Source organism: Bemisia tabaci, chromosome 2, assembly GCF_918797505.1.
Source record: "Bemisia tabaci chromosome 2, PGI_BMITA_v3".
In the NCBI taxonomy this organism is placed as follows: Eukaryota; Metazoa; Arthropoda; class Insecta; order Hemiptera; family Aleyrodidae; genus Bemisia; species Bemisia tabaci.
This window is the reverse complement of record NC_092794.1, coordinates 20,949,200-20,962,485: the sequence shown is the minus strand read 5'-3', so window position 1 is coordinate 20,962,485 and position 13,286 is coordinate 20,949,200. Positions and strand designations below refer to the sequence as shown.

Sequence of the window (13,286 nt, the reverse complement as noted above, 5' to 3'; positions counted from 1 at the left end):
GGTCTCCTTCCTAAACGCTTCTGAAATTCATATTCGAGCATAGGCCAATGGTATCAGTAATAACGCGAAATGCAACCATCCATGCACTATGGACATCCGTGTTGCGTCGTAAAAATTGAAGGCGCTGCGGTCATTCTAGCCCATGATGTAGTACTCGCGGCCACACGCTGTCACGTCGGTGTCGTGGTGGGATATCTTTTTGCTCTATAATATCTCTGTAATGAAGCTGATCGCGCTACACTTAATATCCCAGACTCAAGAAGGGTGTCACATAGCGACAATCGCCGAAATCAACTCCAAAGCTCCAAAAAAGCACTAAAAGTTGAGACCCCCTCTCTCGTTTTACCTCTCTCTTCATCTCGCAACTTTCCACCTTATAGCTCAGAAAGGTTCGATTTGTGAATGCATATCCAGAGGATGAATTGAGTGTGCTTTTTTTCATTTAAAATCCTCCCTCTAATTTTCATACATAACTGCGGGAGACCCTGTAAAGAATCAAATTTATTCGAGTAAACTCTCAGAATTCGTAGACCCACTTTGGGAAGATCCTTGGTACGATTAGTGAGTATATCCGTGAATGTGAATTGTTTAAAAGCTCGTTTTAGTCAGGAGCTCATCAAGTATGATCAGTGTGAGTGATTCATCTACTTAATTATGATCTTATTTTTGTTTTGCAGGCGAACGCGCCAACTATGTCAACAGTCCTCACGTCATTGCCATGGTAGGGCTGCCAGCCCGAGGTAAAACTTACATTTCCAAGAAGTTGTCCAGATATCTGAATTGGATTGGAATCAACACCAAAGGTATGGACCTAAACTGTTCCGTACTTTTTTTTTTCTTTCTTTTTTTTTTTTTTTTCCTCCTACAGAATTGTACATTACCAAGAAATGCTTAAAATATTTTAAGTATAACGATTTTGAAAAGTGCAAAGCGAGTGAGAATGAACCCTTCATTTATTTGTCTCAGTTGAAGCTCTTAATGGATGCGGAGTTTTCTATCGATGTGGTAGGCAAGGCAGCGCCTCACCAGACTCGAAAGGGATTTATTTTCTGACACCTGAAAGAAATTATAACAGAAAAAAAATTAAATAGGAATTTTTCAGGGTTAGACGGTGATAGGTGGAAAAAAAAATTTGGTTTCTGATGTCAGATATCCTCCTGAACAAAATAATTTCTGAACAATTTTCCTCAAAATTAAGCCCTTTGATAAAATGATGAATGAGACATATATTCTCCTTGATTTTGCACCTTGCAATGTGGTCCTAAGGGCGCGGGTGAGAGTCCCGCGAAGCTGTTGCCAAAGTTGATGCTTGCATTAGAATCTTTTGTCAATATTAAACCAATAAACATGTTTTTTACCGCTGCATCTTTAATTTTTAGATATTGAATGTTTATTTGTGTCGAATTTATTTTCCATTTTATGTCGAATGTCATTAGCATTATTATTTGATTTTTCTTTTTCAGTGTTTAATTTAGGAGAATATAGACGACATGCAACAACCGCTTACAAAAGCCATGAGTTCTTCAGACAGGACAATAGAGAAGCGATGGCAATCCGAACACAATGTGCCATTGATGCTCTTCATGATGTCTGCTCATGGCTGGATAGAGGCGGTGAAGTAGCTGTAAGTTCTTTCTTGTTAGTACGTCATTCCAAACCCAATTTGGCCTCAAAAATTAATCTTTTGGCTTTACTTTAATGAAGAGAATTTAGTTTGGTGCATGCTGAGCACCAAATTGTGAGAAAATAGAAAGACTACTCTATTGAATCCAGAAAATCTTTGCCGTTCAAATTTAACAGGAATAACAAAGAAGTGTACAAGCCAAGAGTCTTGAGAAAATCGACACTCGTAAACTTTCTTTAGCCAGCAGTAATGTACGTGTGCAGCATTGGAGCAACCAGGGGAAATTTTCCCACAAGAAAATACATGCAAGTAATGATTGAAGAGGAAGGGGGCTCATGATTATCTGGAAGGTAGGGAAGAGATAATTTATGAGAGTCAGTAAAATCAATAGGTATATTGTCACATTTACGAAGTAAGTACCCGCATTTTAGCTGCTCTACGGTTAGAAACTTATTCAATGAATCTTATTCCATGGATGTGCATGCTCTCATTGTGCTTAGTATATTTTTCGGATGAGATTGATTCACTCCCCCGACCTGGAGTGTCTGTACAAGGAATTGACAGGATCAATCAAAAGGGAGAATCATCTAACTAAACAGATGACAGGGCTGCCCTCACTTCAGCACCCACAACTCTTTTACAGGGTGGATTAAATTATTATTAGATTTATTTAAATGAAGGGTTGGAGGATAAGGCCCTGAACTAAATTCATGACAAAAAGATGAAAGGGTGTAAGAAAGGAACATTTTTAAGACGGAATGGTGTTGTAACTTTGCTAGCAGAGAGAGAGAGAGAAAATCATGCCTCTTATATACTAAAATGAGTAAAATGAGCCGCATTTCCTATTTTCAAAACCAGTCTTTGGGGCTTTCCCATTGTTGCTTGCAATTTAACACGATCGGCCAGCTGCTCACAAGGTGGAGATGTTCTTTATTTCAAAGCCTGTTACCTAATTTCCAAAATCTCTACCTTGTCTCAAAACTATAAAATGCCTGATTTATTGATTCAGTATTTCAAACTTTTGATCTGGAGGATATGAAAGAGGGAAACTTACTTTTTAGATGACCTTGTATTTTCTTTTTTAATTTTATCTAGTTAAGGAAGTTTAAATCTAGTAACTTCTCTTTTTTCAGGTATTTGATGCAACAAACTCAACTATGGAACGTAGGAGGATGATTCATGATATTGTTGTAGAAAAAATGGGTTTCAAACTGTTTTTTGTGGAGTCTGTCTGTGATGATCCAAAAATTGTTGAACAAAACATTATGGTAAGAAGTATAAATAATTTAATAGTACATATTCCAAGTAGCATTTGTCTCGATCGTTTTAGTCATTTCGTACATGTATCAAACACAGGATGACGGAAGGGAATGAGAAGGCACCAGTACACACCCTGTACTGAAATGAAAGATGAAACAAAAAGTATTCAAATACTGTAGTAGCGGAATTTGTGTAAGTCTTATAAATAGTTTTGGAGGCAAATTCAATCAAAATCGTTTTGGGACTAAACATTCGTCACAATGTAAGTGGTTTTCGATTTAAGTGGTCCTAACCTTCACTGGAGTGATGCAACAAGATTGCGTGCCAATAACGATGTAAGCGGGTTTTTGATATCAGCATTCTTGATAATAGTCTATTATTTTTGAGTTCTGACGTCATATTTGTTTTTGTTTTTTGTACCAAGATACCCATAATTATCGATTTTTATCCTAAACCATCGGTTAAAAACAGAGATATCAATTTTCTACAGTATTGCCTTTTCACTGGCCGCCATTTTGAAACGATGACAGATAAGAACCTGCAGTTTTTGCATACCCTGTATGTATGTGGAAACGCTGAAGGGACTAAAACTTTAAAAGCAAAACTTAGACTTTTTGCGAAAAAAACCCAGTTTGAGGTTTGCCATATAATAAACAACTGAAGAAATGTAATTTCATCACCAAAATGTTAGAGTATTGAAGGACACATTCATATTTATCAGTGTACTATCGAGTAGAATTTTTTGTTTTGGTCCCTCATTTAAAGCTCATAATTGGATTTTTGTTTTTTGTCCACAGGAAGTCAAAGTAAATAGTCCTGATTATAAAGAAATGAATACAGAAGCAGCGCTCCAAGATTTTCTGCAGAGGATCGAGCATTATCAAGAAAAATATGAAGCATTAGATGAAGCTCTGGAGTCTGACTTAAGTTTTATGAAAATATATAACACAGGGGAAAAAGTAGTCGTTCATAAACATGAAGGGCACATTCAAGCCCGAATAGTCTACTATTTAATGAACATTCATATTGTCCCAAGAACTATATACTTAAGTCGAGTAAGTTTCAAATTATTTCTTACATTTTTATGTTTAATTTATTTAAAATTTTATTTGGAGTTATCTTGGTAAGCATATGGTTAAAGTTTTTTGAACAGAAATGCTGACATGCACAAGTGAAAAAGAGTCTTATAATTGCATGGCTTAGCCTGCACCTTCTGATGAACAACACACAGCAACGCTGCCGCGTACTTTTTCACTACGTATTCTACCACCAAATTGATCCTGACGCCAAAATTCAAAAGCAACAAGCGCGTAGTTCAAACCCTATTTTTAGCAACCCTAATTTTTGGCTCTTTTGACTGAACTTTTCTTCCTTTTGCCGTTATCTAAAATAGTTTGGAAAAAACAGTGATATAAGTTCAGTGATTTATAAAGTAATACTTTTGAATGACACTATAAATCGATAAATGAAAAAAAAAAAAAAAAAAAACACTCAACTAACCCGTTGTTTGAATTTGTGGCCAGAACTAGTAGACCTCTATGTGGAGTAAGGAAATTTTCAGGCATGCAAAGACTGACCTCAGGCAAATACTAATTTTTGCTCCTAAGTGCTTTCCGCACCGATGTTTTGGTAGGTGAGCGTACAAGTCTAGTCAAATACATTCATATGACACTGCCAATTATTTACCAGACAAGTGAACCCAGTGTCATCTAAAAATGTAAATCAAGATGACAAGAAAGAAAGTAACAAAAACTGTAGGCCTAACATAGTGCAGGGTGTCTGCAGGTCTGGAAAACCGGGAAAAATCAGGGAATTTGATCACTGTCTGGAAAACCGGGAAAAGTCAGGGAATTCGATCGAAAACCGGTGAAAGTCAGGGAATTTTCGCAATTCGAACATTTCGCGGCTATTTTTGCTCGTCACTGCCGAATTGGCCGAGTAGCTCGCTTGCGTGGCTGATAATGTAAACTGCTCTGTTCAACCAGTTTGCAACACGGCCGCTAGGTTCACTAATGTGTGTTCCCTAACTTTAAAGATCGAATCGATCTGCCCTATTTAATTTATCTACTTAATTCATGCCAAATGGCAAGATAGACTAAATAGACTTGAATGAAGTTAACTTGCTAACAGCAGAAAATTACAGTAAATAATGATAGGAAACTAAGTGCCCCAGTTTTGAGCAGATGGTTAATCAATTTTTTCAATAAGTTAGGAAATTTAATGAAAGTGCTAGAATTTTAGTTTTTCTTTAACTGAGTAAAGAAATATTTAATGTCAACCGCATTTTGCATGAAATTTTTCTGGTTCTTAAATCAACATGTTCACAACTGGTGCATCCACCTTGTAGAAATATTATTGGTGGATTATATTCTAACAAGCCAACGCTTGTTGAGTATAAGACAAATTCAATACCAACAATAGGTTCTGGAATCCATTGAATTAATTGACCTAAAAAAAAAAAAAAAAATCCCGAATCAAGCAAATTTATCTAAAATCGAGAAGAGACTCGTATTTCCTCTTGATTATAGCAAAATCTACCTGAGTTAGGCACATTTACAACTCTTGTTTTATATTTTAAGAAAAAGAAACTTGTATTTTCAGGGCACTAAGTAATATGCCAATATTTATGGAACCACCAGGGTGAACTATAGTTTGAATTTTCAAAAGTATACGGGGCAATATGTCACAAAGAGAGCGTAGTAGAGCTTAAAAATTAAATTTTGAAGGTGAATTTTAGTTTGAGTATACCATTTTGGAATTAGCTTTATTTTGAGTATTTAGGATCTCGTTCCTTTCAAAAGTATTACTCAACTCCTCCCAACGCCATGGTAATTCAGAATATGACTTTACGGGGTCATTCCTAAGGATAGTTTTTTTTTAATATTTTCTAACTAGTTCATCGTATGGCTAAACCCAAAAAGTCAGGGAATTTTGTTATTTTTTGTCATGGAAAACCTGGAATTGTCAGGGAATTTCATTTTGAAAATCGTGTAGACACCCTGTAGTGTTTTTATCATCCCAGCTCCCACCTTTCCTGCCTGCGGTATAGGATTGATTCAGTCACCATGCTAAAGCTACAATTAATACTAAGAATTTTTTTAGCATGGCGAAAGTGTCCAGAATATGGAAGGTAGAATTGGAGGAGACTCAGAATTATCGTGGCGAGGTAAACAGTATGCAAATTCTCTGGCTCAGTACATTCAGCAGCAAAATATTTCCGGCCTAAGAGTATGGACATCCTGGTTACAACGAACAATACAAACAGTCGCTAGTGTTGCTGCCCCTCAAGAAAGATGGAAAGCACTAAATGAAATAGATGCAGTAAGTTTTCATGTTTTTATTTTAGAACGATAGCCTGGAAAAGGAAATACGTTATCGGCAAAAATTAACGTGCTTTTTAAGTTTTGCACAATCATTTTTATCAATAAGAAGTGTTCTCTAGCTCTAATAACCTTATAAAGTCCCTGAGGGGCTGTCATATAGAGGTGTGATCAGATATTTGCAGAAAATTGCCATCGCTTCATGAGTCGGGACGTTTTTGCTGAACATCTTCTCGCAACCTTTGCATCAAATTCTAATGAAAATATGCATTTCCTGTGACACCAAGAGGAACATATTTCTCATAAACTCGCCCAAAAATATTATCGAACATGTTAATTATGTTTTTCGTATTGCTTTCCCACTCAATACGCCCATTTGGGCTGTGAATCGTCACGGTCAATCCATCAAGATAATAGTTGATTTGCCTCTGGATTGTAGCCATATGACCAACTTTCATTACAGGTGATGTTTTTAAAAGTGTTATTTTAAGCACATACAATCCTTTTGCAAAGATCGTTATGCATTTCAACAGGATGCGCCTTTTGATTATCCCAGAGAAATAAGAAAAATATTTTTCTGCAAGCCTTTGCAGCGCAAAATTTCATGGACTGATCCCGCCAACAAATTTTAATCTTCAGTTAACAGTTTTGCAGTTTAAATTTCATTAACTTTTGAAGGTAGCTTTTAAGAGATCAGTACGTGGTGCGTAAGTTCGTTATGTCAAAGTTAACCTCACGGTGGGGACTAAATACCTCTCTTCATTTAAGAGTGCTGGTCTTAATAAAATTAGCAAAATTTGTGCAAGTCACTCATCAGGTAGCATTGGCAACAAAAATCATGAGGACACAAACTGCTACATCAATTTGGGTACATGCATTTTTTTTGCCTGCTGCATCTAGCAGCACAAGCAACCAGAATGGCAATACTCTCGAATGATCTTAAGAGCAATATTCATGGTGATATCTATCGGGTAATCAGACAGAAACGGTCCAAGCAATTGGCTAGTAACTGTGCAAGCTACCTCCTTTATGCACTACTGTATGTCCTGGTATGGCACTGACGAGTATTCTCATCTATGAACGTTTCTGAGTGAACAAACACTAACTGTTGAGTAGCAACTTATACTCCAGAGCAGTAAAGCTGCACTAAAGAGTGTAAAATGGTATGAAAAGCTACCAAAGTTTTTTTTCTGGCTAGGTTTGAGTAATTTCTTTGACCTATATTTGGTGAAGTGAAAATTCCGGTACAAGGGAAAAAAAATTTAATTCAAATATTCATCAACATTTGGGTGTCTCGTTTTTTTTTTTCAAGGGTATCTGTGAAGAAATGACGTATGAAGAAATAGCAGAAAAATACCCAGAGGATTTTGCTGCCAGAGACCAAGCGAAATTTACCTATCGCTACCCTCGTGGAGAATCCTACGAAGATCTCGTAGCAAGGTTAGAGCCTGTGATAATGGAACTAGAGCGCCAAGGAAATGTATTAGTTGTTAGTCATCAAGCAGTCATTCGGTGTCTTCTTGCATACTTCCTTGACAAATCAGCTGGTAAGTTCTTGTTAGAGGGATTTATTTTAACTATTTAATGAGTCTTAAACGTGGAATATATTGCCTCAAAATCATGTTGCCCAGTGTCCTCGGTTATTTATAAATGCTCTTAAAATCGCACTTTTCATAGTATTGAATGTCAAATAATATGGAGCGGATGCAGATTTTAACCTTCAAATAAAATTTTTAGGACTAAATTTTAACGTATTATTTAGGAAGATTTAGAGATAAGAAAAAAAGGTTATTTTCACCACCTCAATCATTTATTGATTTCTATGATTTTCAATATCATGTTGAAATCACTATTTTTTCAACAATATTCAACAACATGAAGAAACATAATAAATATAGATGTATTCACCTTTAGGTATAATCACACTAGAATTACTAAAAGTAATCTCAGCACTGCCCTACTGTTGTCAGGAGGGAGGACATAGCTTGGACTCAGAGTAAATTTTTTTATACATAGGTGCCATGCCTGTTTTTTAACATTTAATCAAGCAGATACAGAATTTGGGACCTTGTTTATAGAAGATGAAGCATGAAAATCATAAAATTCCTCAAAAACAGAGAAAAAAACATCGCAGCTATCAAATAACCATATTTTCTCAATATAGGGTTAGTCATTCTAGGGGTGGACATGGAAAAATAATTGCTGTGCCTAAAAAAAAATTTCAATTTTTTTTTTTTCAAGAATTATGTTTTTAAGAGTTTTTGTAGAGCTATTCATGAAGGACAGACTTCTCGGACAATTACAGCTGCCGTGGTGCGAAAAAGAAGAAGTTACCAGGCCTAGTAAACCTGGTTCGTCATCTAAGGGTTAAAGTTTCTAAAATGCATATCTCTGCTAATTTGAACACTCTTCGTAGTCATATAAAGTAATGAGTTTGTAGTGTCAACAGCAAGGAGGTTTTATTCGTAAAATTGTCCAAAACACCTCACCTAAAAATTAACATTCTAAGAATCTTATTGCATGTAGAACTGAATTCAAATATTACATGCATGACCAAATTCAAGTATTGCAGCTGAAACAAACCATATGCATTTCATATGCATCATGCCTCCGGCAGTGGGTGATCAAAGTACTGTTAAAATGATGATCAAGTCTGGCCCCTTTCCTTCTACGCACAGTCTCATGTAGTTCCCTAAATGTCATCAAGAAACCTTTGCCCTGGCTCCATTAGGCTAGCTAGTGAAAGTGAAGAAATTTCACAAAATAAGGCAGCAATAATGATGTTTAACCTGTACCCATAGCAAAAATGCACTCTCCTCAAAATTCAGCCACGTTTATAGTTAAATAGCAGGAAGGAAGTTCCATGATACAAAAACCAAATTTGTAGTCCAGAACACAATCGGGATATAAATATGAGTAGAGTGAGCCACCCCATTAATTTTTGTAGTGTTGGAACAACTTTGATAATTATTTCAGAATTATCCTTTGAATCGATCATTTTCATTAATCGCTACTTCTGATTCTAAGACCTACCTAGCAGTTTGATAAAACGGATCGCATTTAGCAGAAAGAAACCAACGCAAGTACAGTATTTTCAAAATCGTGCAATTTCTTCTTTGCCTTAAAAAAGTACTACAAATACGAATACTAATAAAATTTATAAGATCGTTTTGCTTCAGTATCATCAATTTTTTTACCAAAAGACAAAAGCTTCATATTATTCTTTTACAACATTGCAATCGCGCTGGTTCCCCTCTGCTGAATGAGGATCGTATGCTGAGTTTCCTTTTATTTGTTTCAGATGAGCTACCTTACCTCAGTGTACCCCTTCATACCATCATTAAATTAACACCTGTTGCGTATGGATGTAAAATGGAGCTTGTCAAATTCGCAGTTGATGCAGTTGATACTCATCGACCAAAGCCCAAGGTAAGTTTCTCTTTTTTGCGGCATTTTGTTCCTTTCATTAATTTATATCCTTCCTTCATCGTAGCTTGCTCAATCTCTATTTTTCTGTTTTCTGATATTATTATTTTAATAGGTCAAGAGTACCTTGTGGCATCTTATCATCGTATCAGCCTGTCCACCGTGCTGGTTTAAACCAAAAAGTAACATACATGAAACAACCTTTTCATAAGTAGTTTGATAACAACACAAAATAGTGATGAAGTAGGTGTTCAACAAGATGGTAGTATAGTGTATTATTTTGCGGGGCAATTGAGACCAAAAAATTCCAAAAATTAGCATTGGAGTCAAAATATGAACTCTAATGAATATCAGTGCTAGGCAAAGCGGAGAAAATGTTCACCTCAGGTAGATGCATCGGAATACTACGCTGAGAGATCTATTTCGGTTTGGGTCTTTTCAGTAGATCCCTCTCAACAGTGAGCTCAGCTTAGCATCAGAAGAATTGTTATCAGATTGTTATCCAGTTGACTGCAGACCAACGGTTCTTCAATTCTTAATCAACCCTCAGCTTTTTCAGTAAGAGAGATATAGTTGTAACTGTAAATCTGGTTTAAAAATGTTGTCTTTATCCCATCACCAAAGCCTTTGACCATCCTGGGTAAGTACATAGTTGAATAATTTCTGTCAGGAAAGGGCTAACATGTTAATGCTTTGGTCTCTGCCTACATTTAATTCTTCATCTTTTGAAAATGTGTTTGTTTCAAAAGAAGACTCAAATTTTAAGCTATAGCTGTGAAGTTTATCATATTCCACTCCTCGCACCAATTTCCTCTGGTTCTTTAACATTAGTAAGCTTGGTTCATCAAGTGCAGCTAAGGCTATAATTCTTTAATAGAATGTTGATTCTCTGATTCTTTGATCCGTAAAGTGTACTTTACACAAGTTTGCAAGTACAGAATGAGTAGGAGGGATTTTCTCAAGGAGTTTAATGTAGAAGCTTTTGACTTTAGACGAATTCTCACCCCTAGGAAGAATGAGGGTCTTTCAGTCAAGTGCAAAAAATGGCTTTTTTCAAGCACTTAGCACTACTGTCTTGCTCATCAATAGGTTTTTTTTTCTTTGTTGATGTAAAATCAAGTCTTTTTCTTCCCTTGAACTTTCACTGTGCGAGGTAACAATGACAGGTAGCAGCAATGGATAATAGTAATTCTCATCTATTGCTTTTGATTATTTTATCACTTTCGATTACAATTTTTGACTTTTTTGGTATCAATTCTGGACTCAAAAAGTTTCTGTCTCATGACCAGTTTTGGATTCAGAAAGGACCCCGCACAATCTTATGGGAATGTGCATCTTGATCGATTTCCAATTTTTTTATTGCATATATCTTGTCTATGGATGCTGATCAAAAGCCATTATTGCACCAACTTTCTATGAGACACTGTTTTCGCACAATTTGCCTTGGAAATTTCAATAATTATTTGAATAAGTGAGGCCAGCACAGTGATATCTGTCTTTCAGCTTTTGCTGAAAACGAGGGAAACCTGGCATTCTTATCTCGGATTCCGCACGCTTTTTCGTTTCACTGTTCAAATCAGATTCTTTCTCTCGCTCACTCTCTTCGTTACTTATTGGCCTGGGTTTCTCTTGTTAAATCGCCCTGTTGGCCTCATTTGTTCAAGTAATTATTGAAAAGTCCTCGGCGGATCGTGCGAAAACAGTGTGAAAGTTGGCGCAATGATGACTTTTGATCAGCACCCATAGAAGAGTCAAATGCAATAAAAAAAAAATTGATCTTGGTACACATTCCCATGAGGAGTGTGTGCGGTCCTTTATAATTTTTCTAAAAATGTTGGAACACAATTTTGCAGTACCATCTTGTGGCCAGTGTATTGGAATGATCCTAATTAAATTAGGATGAATCTTGATGGATGAAGTTGAATTAAGATAATTCTGAATGAATTCGTATTAATTGGAGTAAAATTCAGATTAAGGAGGACTTATATAGTAAAGTTTATGTATAGATAAATGAGATTAATTCATTCATTGTATTCAAGGCGTCTGACGTGTTTGGTGTTTGATGTGTCAAGTCAGAAACGTCCAAAATACTCTAATTTTGCCGTTTCTCTCCCCTTCGAACATTTTCAGGCACTGTAAAATAAAGGAGTGGCTCTCAAACTTTCTGGAAAGTAAGTCTATGCCATTAGTAGAAGAAGAAATATTTTCTTTTTTCCTCTCTTTTTCGGCTGAATCTGTAGGAAAATTAGTATTAATTCGACGATGATAGCTTTTCCAAACCTTTCAGCTCATCCTCAGGTAACTGCAGAAAGCTTGCGATTTTGAAAGCTTTGCGCGGTAAAGGGGAATAAAATAAATTATGAATTACAATCTTTGACGAAATGCAATAAATATTCAAGAATTTTTTAATTTTATTTAATGGGTCTTTCTGGACTTCCATTGTGCGATGCCTGTAAGTCAATCAAAATTGGAGTACAGTGTCTGAAAATATCTTGCTGTACCGCACAATAAGAGTGGAGGTCCAAAATTATGGAAGTAAGTCAATATTGTTAACATGGAAGAAAATGTTTTAATTGATTCTCGAGTTCTTGACTTTTTCTTCTTTTTTGTGTAATTTTGACAAATGTCAGAAAAAAGAAAAAAATCAATAAAAAGAACCCTTAATTTTGCCATTTTTTTACTTTAAAAATAAGTCGAAAGTACATGCGTTCAAGTTGAACACAACGGTTTGACTCACCATGGGTGAAGTAATACTTTCAGTGTACCCTGTTATATTGCAAGGTAAATTTAATACATATGTAATTGATTTTAAGGTGCTAGGATAGTATGTTTGAAAAGTAAATGATCAATTGGTTATCATTACTTTTGATTCCCAAATGAGTGGCAATTTTTTCAAGAGACCCACTGAAACTACTTTGGATTCTAACTTTGAATGGCTATAATTTTCAATAGTCACCGATTTTTGCACTAAAAATGTTATGAAGTGTTAAGAATACTAGGCAGGATCAATGTGCCAAGATCGAGTCATTTCTACTTGCAACTTCTCAAGAAAATTGAGGATATGTAAAAGGATATCCACGGGTATTTTGAATAATAATTCCATAATACAAATTATGAGTCGTATGCTGAGTCAAGATAGAGAAGGAGTTACTGTGTGAGAAGATGAATTTACAAAAGTATTTCAAGAGACTAGTTCTGCCCCCAAAATTGTCTGTTTGACAGTATGATAGACTAGTTATTGGCATTCTATATGATGTACTAGATTCAATCCAAGCCTTAACTCAATCTTTTTATTACTCGATGTATTAGGGTTTTTTTTTGTTTTTTGTTTTTGTACATGAGTACTTAAGATTAAGCATTTCGTAAGAGATTTTTACGATAAGCCTTGAAAGTAATTTGTAAGTAGGCTAAGAGTGAAAAGATCCACTGTTGGCACCGTAATGAACTATTCTTTTCTGGAACTTTTTAGGATTCTCTCGAAATTTCCCCTGTGATACACAAGTAATGTGAGGCCCCACCTTTGTCTTCTACAGAACTTACTAAAATTTTCTCAGACTTTTGGAGCAGTGTTCTAAATCCTTGAATGACAAGTAACTTTCAGATTAACAATGATCGGGAAGGAAGTAGCACACAAAATTCCAGATGAATAAAAAAGT

At 35.7% G+C, this 13,286-nt stretch overlaps 1 protein-coding gene across 4 annotated transcripts in view; it reads left to right on the top strand.

The window, feature by feature from the left end:
- Nucleotides 1-13,286, top strand: part of Pfrx (6-phosphofructo-2-kinase/fructose-2,6-biphosphatase) — a 36,890-nt gene that overhangs the window by 10,296 nt on the left and 13,308 nt on the right. For all 4 annotated transcript variants that reach the window (XM_019060754.2, XM_019060755.2, XM_019060756.2 and 1 more), the window contains exons 2-8: nt 678-803; nt 1,464-1,624; nt 2,758-2,892; nt 3,682-3,939; nt 5,987-6,205; nt 7,517-7,751; nt 9,506-9,633. In XM_019060754.2, the coding sequence (XP_018916299.2) occupies nt 678-803; nt 1,464-1,624; nt 2,758-2,892; nt 3,682-3,939; nt 5,987-6,205; nt 7,517-7,751; nt 9,506-9,633 (1,262 nt within the window). The remainder of the gene's footprint in view (nt 1-677; nt 804-1,463; nt 1,625-2,757; nt 2,893-3,681; nt 3,940-5,986; nt 6,206-7,516; nt 7,752-9,505; nt 9,634-13,286) is intronic.